The sequence below is a fragment of the Stegostoma tigrinum genome, chromosome 15, assembly GCF_030684315.1.
Source record: "Stegostoma tigrinum isolate sSteTig4 chromosome 15, sSteTig4.hap1, whole genome shotgun sequence".
NCBI lineage: Eukaryota > Metazoa > Chordata > Chondrichthyes > Orectolobiformes > Stegostomatidae > Stegostoma > Stegostoma tigrinum.
Genome location: NC_081368.1, coordinates 29,335,618 through 29,343,899, shown reverse-complemented (window position 1 = coordinate 29,343,899; position 8,282 = coordinate 29,335,618). Strand labels below are relative to the sequence as shown.

The window sequence follows — 8,282 nt, the reverse complement described above, 5'->3', positions numbered from 1 at the left end:
ATGCATCGGTTTTCTAGGACTCTGCCAAGCAATGGAACGTTTTCAGGAAAATATCAAGGAGAAATTACTCCCCAATATTCTGTTTGCAGCTGTTTAGTTTGGTTCTATCAAGCCCATTTTGCTTCTTTATTAAAGCCTTTGATTAAACATGAACACAACAGCAATGTTCCAAAGCATGGGTGAAACTGATTGTCCCCAACATCAAGGTCTCATTTTGAACAAGCAAGCAAAGAGAGTCCTGGCAAAATGATTGGAGACTTCATCCTCGACCATTATTGAACTCCATTCTATCACAAAAAAAGAAAATTGTTATACGTAGCAAGAACTGTGGTACAGTGGCAATGTCTAATAGATAACTATCCCAAGAAGCACTCAAATTCCAAGGCAAAGCAGTCACTAGAGAATTTAAATATACTTCTTCATCTGAAGCATCTAAAAACCAAGCTTTCATGACCAAGATGTAAGATATTGTACCAAAGTTTGAAGCAATGCTATTAACTAATAAAAAGATGAAAATAATCAATTGATTGACTTAAAAGTCAAAGTCAATGCTCAGACTCTCCATAACTAACCCTGGGATGAGCAGGCTTTATCAGAAGCGAATGGACAGCATTGAAGCCTCATGGCAGCATAATCAAACTTGGATAATTCCCAATTACTGCCCATCATAGATTTACAATTCACTGCATCAACGATGTGCACATTTTAAAGACGCATTGTCTTTAACAAAAATTCCAAATGTAGTCTGGTAGAGAGAGAGTGTTAAGTTCCTCACCAAGTGTGGCTCCATCACACCACTATCGAGTGGGTGGCCTCTGCCCCAAAAAGAGGTACCTGCCCTTTTCACTCACCATCTGCCACAAGAACGAAAAAGCTACTTAAGCCAGTTTACCCCACATCGGCAGAAAATCGTCACCCATCTACATTCATGTCTTGCTTCGCACCAATCTTGTGCTGATTGCTGAATTATCATACAGATCTAACATCTCAAAAAGTGGAGATTGAGGTGTGGCGGCCCACCAGCAGCACATTGTATTCAACTCCAAGCTACTAACCTCATCCGTCACATTACCATTGCTACTAAACCAGGAGATCAACCCTTTTTCCAAGATGAGTGTCGGAAATGCAAGGAGCAGCACCAAGTAAACACAGCTGAGGTCCCAGTGCAGTAAAACCACAAAATAGGAATCTGCATGTGCAAACAGCAGCATGGTTTAAGCAAAGTTAAGGCACTGCAGTCCTGGACATCCAGTTATGGTGGAGAACCAACCAACAGCTCCACAAATATTCCAGTTTTTCTTCATTCTTATGATCTGAAAATCCAAAGGCCAAACATGGAATATGATTGATACAATACACCAACTGATTGCTTTTGAAGTGATTGTGGTGTTTTTGCTGCATTGTACTTAACACTTCAGACAATTAAGAAAAATAAAATTGTTTCTTTATTCGAAGTCAGTTCCTTGCAAAATTCTAGGTAAAATATCTAGGTTCAAGCAATAATCAATCTTCAACCCAAAACAAATCATGATCCAAGAAATGTCAATTCAAGGGACAGGGATATTGAACACGACTAAAATTTGGTCCATACAAAAGTACATTGTTAAAGTTTTAACAATAGATATGAAACTCAGATTGTTGTTGTATAATTACACCAGTATGAAGGTTTAATTTTATTAATAAATATGAAGTGCCAAATAAAAAAGTCATTTCAACATCTTATGCAGCTGTCAACTAAAACTCAAAACTAAAAAGATAAAAGGATTACTGTATTCCAATGTTTCTGTCAACAAGGATGGAATAGTGTTGCTCATGTTGGATTATGATTTACTATGTGACTAGTTACTCAGAATCACAGCAAATGAAGTCATCATTTTTGCGAAGAACATGATCTTGGCTCAGGATGTTCTAATTGTGCAGCCCAACATGAAAATTTAAGTGAAGTTTGGTAGGATGTTATCACAGTCCACCAGCTCACCTGTCTATTCATCACCCAAGTTTAGTTTGCAACTTCTAGCTATACTTTAGTCATAAAACATTTTTCTCTTGCAGTGGAATTCCAAACTTCCACTTGTCTAGGCAGCATACTATTCCTTAAAAAAGTTGTTTGCCTTCTGCTTCCTGTAGTTTAAGGAAAAAGGGATTTTTGATTGATGTACAGATCATGCCATACAGGTTTCCAATTCCACAAAATTTTAAACACACCAAATTTCCAACCCACACTCCTGCAGTTAGAAATAGTCATTAGCAGGTTGCCTCTTTTGAAGATAAGAAAAGAGAATTAACAGCCCACAGTTTCATAAACTGTTGCAACGTCTATCAAACAGTTAAATCACATGCAATTCTTAGCTTTAGGAGTTGCAATTTTTTTGGGCACTAGTTATTTCAAAAATGCATGTCACCAAGGTTTTTGGATGCTCAAGAGAACAATCCATGATGCAGCCTGTTGTAACAATCTTTGAGACTGAGGTATTCCATTCTAGAGCAGGAGTTGCATTGAGGTCCAAGGCCAAAAGATAGATTTGTACAAGATTTCAAAATCACACATTGACAAGGCAATTGTGTTTCAGCATAAGCGGTCAATCAAATAATAAACATTATTGAAAGTTTGTAGTTAATTGCTATGACAGTTGTGTTCTGTGTTGATTGTTAATTGGCATACTATTAAACCTATTAGAATTGAGTAACTGTGCAAAAATTAAATAGTAGTACTTAGTTTACAAAACAAATTAATCCTTTACTGCAAAACTCAGGCAAATAATAAATTTTACCCCATTATTTAAGACAAGTATATCCTAACTCTGTCACGAATTTGGGAGCAGCATATAGGGCATTTCTGTACAGCAGAACACTCCTTACATGTGACTATATGTCCACAGGGGACAAAGGCAATGCAAACATCTCGATCCCAGCAAATTTTGCAACACTTCTCTTCCTTCAGTTTTCTCAACTGCTCCTCCACATTTGTTTCTACTAAGACAGAAATAAAAAAATTAAAACAATTTGATATATTAGAGATCATATACTTCCAAAAAGTAGACTTTTTAAATGAATATTAACTGCATGCTAACATGAAATGCTCAAAAAAAGGAAATCTAGATTTAAAAAACTAAATGAAAAAGTTGAACGCAAAAAGGTTAAGAGTAACCACAATCTATACTGCTTTAAGATATGAAGCTTGCCGGGTTACAGTAACGCACAGAACAACATTTTACTATTTGTCTTTGTCTAACTCAGCTGTGGAGCTCACGAACTAGGTTCCAAAGGCTGGCAAAACCAAGAGCACAAAGTACCAAAAAGGAAGTCTTGAAAACTGAAAAACCATTTTCTCAGCAAATGCTGCTGATAGGGACCTCAGCATGCACCTGTGAACTTGTAGGTAATGTGTCAATTTAGTTCAGTTAGCAGATGACTAGTTTGTAATGCAGAGCGACAGTAGATTCAATTCCTGCACTGGCTGCTGTTGCCATGAAAAACTCTCCTCAACCTTATGAGGCATCATAACAGTCTGGTTAAGCTACCACTAGGTGTCTCTGTAACGAGAGCAGCACCATGGCTTATTAAGACCGTGGTAACTTCACCCTTGGTATTTGCCTATCCCTTTCTCAAACTAATTCTTGAGGACTACAGAAACCTGGCCTAAGCTTTCATTCAGAGTCCAAAAGACAGGTAAATTGGAGGAAACTGTGTAATTAGCCAAAATCTTGAAATTTTAATGACAACCCCAGGAATAGAGGGACTGACTTCCATAGCCGAAGTCCAGTGAAACAATTTAAAAATAAAAGCAAAATTAAATTACATTTCCTCCATTCATGACCCTTGTACATATTACTTAAAGCAACACAGGATCTCATGCCCTATTCTGTAGAAACTTACGAGGAGATCAATGTTGCCCATCCCACTGATTACTTATTTACATTTAACTCCGGCTACACGACGTGACTGGGGCCAAGTTACTGAACTAGCGTTCAAGGTCATTCGGAGCCACTTGAAATGTACGGACAGAAAAGCTGTCCAACTCATTCTGTGTGCCAAGTCCATTGACTCATAACTGCAATAATTTGAACTGAGAACATAAAAACAGAAGTCAAACAAAATTTGCACATGGAATAGAAATTCAGGTTTCAGTCGACAGTTTAATTGGAGGACATCCCAAAAATTACATGATAATTGCTAAATGAGTCATTAGCTAGTCCATGCAAATAACTACTTATCGGCAATAAAGAAAGGGATTACTCAAGTGGACGGAAGTCCCATTGGAGCACAAGCATCAAATCTATTAGCTGTACTGAATTGTCAATATTGAGTGAGCTTTAAAACAGACTACACAGAAAGCAATGATTTCTCCATCTAAAAAAGGAAGCTTGCTGGAATTTAGAGAAGCAAGATAGAGCACTGGTGCAAGTACCTGGCTGCTGATCTTCATGTTCCTGATCTGGTGCATCTCTTTCAACTGCCAGAATATCTGTGACCAGCATTTCAACAGACTTGTAGGTATCACCTGTTGATAGGAGTTTCTTTTTCATGAGTTCCATAATTAGGGATTTGTCAAATCCCATCTCAAGAGCACCCTGAGCTACATGGGAATGCTCAAAGAAGTTCTCTGAAAATATTCAAAAGAAGATTGCAATATTGCAGTGAAAGGCCAAGCCACAACAAGGAGAAAACTCAAAGAGACAAAAGAAAACAAAAAAAGGGACTAACCAGTTTCTGGTTGATGTACAAAAAGGTCACCTTGAGGCAACATTTCAGTCTGAAACACAGCAAAACAAAGAAGTTTGTTAAGTGTTAATTTTCATTCTTAAAAACACAGATTTATACTGAACAGAACCAGCAAGTAAGTCAGATACCTGGTTTTACTGAAAACCTGGCAGATAACTGTATAACACTAGGATTTACTCAAGTGACATCTCAAAAAGGTGATGGAGAAGGACAGGTTAGTCACATCACTTGCTAGCTAAAGAGCAACTTCGTTTAAATTTAGTGATGCTCCATCCAATTGTACACTAAATAGAAATTTTGTCTTCAGATCTGTGTTTTGAAGATGTCCCAAAAATTTCAAGACAATTGCCAACTGACTTATATTGGCAAGTCCACAAAACTTTAAAGAGGAAAAACCCACAAACAATCTAGTAGATGATTCTGATGGAGAGCAGAAGGAAGTCCCATTTGTTGTGATTTTAGCAAATTCTGGATGATGTTCAAAAGAGGTCAGAAGTTAAATTTTGTACTTTTAAAACTTTGAGAACAAAGTACTTTGAAGCATTGTCAAAGCACTGATTACAGGGGGGAAAAAAAAAATCAGAAGCAGACTTGATGGCAGGTGCAGATGAGATCCTCTGGTTGCCTTTGGGCTTAAATTTATTGTTTATAGACTTCCACACAAAAAAGACAAACTTGTCCAAACATATCATTACACATGTCTGGAGCAGGTGGGGCTGGAACCCTGGCCTAGAGGAAATTAAATAACTATGTTCCCCACTCAGTTAACTGAGGTTCTGATATTCAGTTATCAAGAGCTTTAAACACTTGACATCAAGGCTACCTTGACATCTTTAAACAAAAGATTTGGTCCTTGAACAAGTGATTACTGAAATTCCTGTTACTTTCATCGTTGCTCATGCATCTGAGGATAGATTGAAGTTGGGACTGTTTTCCTTAAAGAAGCAAAAAGAGACAAAATTCGATGGAAGTTTACAAACTCATCAGCAGTCTGTGTAGATTAGGGAGAATTCACACACAGGCTGGTTCATATGTGGCATGAACTGCCAGAAGAAGTTGTAGATGCAGGTACTGTTACAACTAGTAAAATATATTTGAACAGGTCCATGAATAGGTGAGGGTGAGGGATGTGGGCCAAATGCAAGCAAGTGGGACTAGTTTGAGAGAGTTGGGAAAATGGAATGTCCAATGAAACACTGGAATGGAGGCGTTGGTCCAAAAAAAAGTATATTTCTGTGCTGTATGACTCCAAGCACTTCATGTAAAATCACCTCTCAGGGGATAGAAGTAGAAGCCCATTTGCTCACTGCAAACCCCACCAACAGGCATGTTGACAGTGACCGGATAATCTCTGTATTCATTGAATCTCACTGTCAAGAATAACTTGTGCTCAAACTAAGAGTGCATAGGTTTTAAGTTGGCAAAATATCTGAAAAAGGGTAAGACGGCTTTAAAAGTAGCATGTCAGAACTGCTATGAACAGTTAAATTCTACCAAAGATTTGGCAGTGGGACTTCACCATACAACTCTTAGGATTTAGAGGTAACTTTTTAAAACACCAGTCAAGTAATCTGCATCTTGAATGAAATCACAAGTGAAAGTGAAAGTGACACTGAAATCTTAAAAGTAGTACAGCCAGTGAAAGAAGTATGCAAACATGAATTTGGCCTAGACCCACCTCCTTTGTCCCTTGAGCTTGCTACTGGAGGATTTTAGTACTATGGGGCATACAGTCTAAGAGTTTGGTCTGGGCCTTTCAAGAGAGATTCGAAGAGCATGGCAGATATTTGGAACTCTCCTCCAAAATGCAGGATCAGTTGCTAATTCTAAATGAGACATGTGAAGTTTTGTAAAGCAAAGTCATTGAGGAATGTGGGCCAAAAAGCATCCTCAGGTCCACCATGATCCACCTATGTATGCCCCATAGTACCAAAATCCTCCAATAGCAAGCTCAAGGGGCTGAATAGCCTAGCCCATTCCCAAAACTTGGTACCCTGATTCTGACCAACTCCAATTTTGCTACAGTTCCGATGCCATATCAATCATAGCTTTGATGTCAAAGTGCAGTACATTTCACCACTGGAAATCAGCTCTTTGCCCATGTTGGAGCCAAAGCTTCTATTGGGGTCAGCAGCTGAGTGTCCCTGGCAGGACCTACACTGGACTTTGAGGTCAACGGTAAGCAAGAGTGTGTGATGGCATTGTTGATGACACCATCTATCACTTTATAAGTGAGTAGACCAATGGGACAATAACATGCTGAATAATTTACCATTGTGGGTGGATGTCAGTGTGTTGCTGTACTAGACCTCAAGTCTTCAGCAATTTTGCCAGCAAGTTATAAAGGTCCACAACCTTGGCAGTGTCCAGTACCTCCACATAAGTTTGATATGGAGGGAGGAGAATTGGGTGACGTCTACCATTGTGATGCTGGAGATCTTGGGAGGAGTTTGATCATTCACGTGGCACTTCTGGCTAAAAGAATTTTGCCAATGGTTCCAGACTTATCTTTCACACACGCTGGACTCTTCCAGCATCGAGGGAGAGGAGACTTGGAGCCTACTTTGCCAGTGACTTGCTTAATGATCCAACACCATTCATGGCTTGCTGTGGCAGGGCTGCAGAGGAGAGATTGGATCTTTTTGATGTGATATCACTTAGCTCTGTCTTTCACTTGCTGCTTGGCATGCAAACTGTTCCATTTCGTAGCTTCATCAGATTGATACCTCATTGAGAGATGCTTAGTGCTGTTCATAGTAGGCCCTCCTGCACTCCCTGGCTTGCTGGTAATGGTGAAGTGGAAGATATGCCAAGCCATGAGGGTGCAGATTCTGTTGCAACACAATGTTGGCCCACTGTAATCCATACACCCAGTCTAGTTGTTAAAGAGTCATTTCAAATAATTTCTTTGCGTAATTCGCACTGTACACTGGCAATTCTCAATCCCAAGGACTCCAAGGAAGTGAGATGGTCACACTTATCAATATTGTTAGAGATGCATGTGAGACAAGCAGACAGAAGATTGAACTGGAACACTTGTTGGTCCCTTCACCACCAGTCAGATCCAGTCAAGCAGTTATGTCCTTTACAACTCAATTAGATGAGCCACTTTTGCTGGATATTAACATACCCAATCTGGAATACATATAGCACCCATACCACTGTGTTTCAAAGTGGTGTTCAACATGAAACAACACTGATCAGATGAGGGAAGACAGTATGTGGTAATTAGCAGCTCATTTCCTTGATGTTTAACCTGAAATCCTGAGGACTCAAAGCATCCAGACTCAAGGCTGAGGACTTCCAGGACAACAACTCCAGATCACCACTTCTGGTCTGTTTATCCTACTGCCATGAAAGGACATTATCCCTGCCTGGGACAATGCAAGGTGCAACTGAGTGTAACAATGCTATGAATACATGAAGTAATTTTTTTTGGTACTTGTCCTCCTCACCATGACAGGGCAAGGGAAACAACGGGGTTTTTTGCTGTTATTTCCACTGCCCACATAGATATCAGATGCTGTGCCCTGTTTAATTTCTCCTCCAGAATTTTTAGA

At 39.2% G+C, this 8,282-nt stretch overlaps 1 protein-coding gene across 7 annotated transcripts in view; it reads right to left on the bottom strand.

The window, feature by feature from the left end:
- Positions 1–1,422: 1,422 nt before the first annotated feature.
- LOC125458781 (E3 ubiquitin-protein ligase XIAP-like) overlaps positions 1,423–8,282 on the bottom strand; it is a 40,061-nt gene continuing 33,201 nt past the window's right edge. For 6 of the 7 annotated variants that reach the window (XM_048544436.2, XM_048544432.2, XM_059651398.1 and 3 more), the window contains 3 exons: positions 4,705–4,753; positions 4,409–4,603; positions 1,423–2,973 (listed from right to left, as the gene is read on the bottom strand). In XM_048544436.2, coding sequence (XP_048400393.1) covers positions 2,780–2,973; positions 4,409–4,603; positions 4,705–4,753 — 438 coding nt within the window. In that variant the 3' untranslated portion in view covers positions 1,423–2,779. The remainder of the gene's footprint in view (positions 2,974–4,408; positions 4,604–4,704; positions 4,754–8,282) is intronic. The other variant, XM_059651400.1, reaches the window with a different exon arrangement.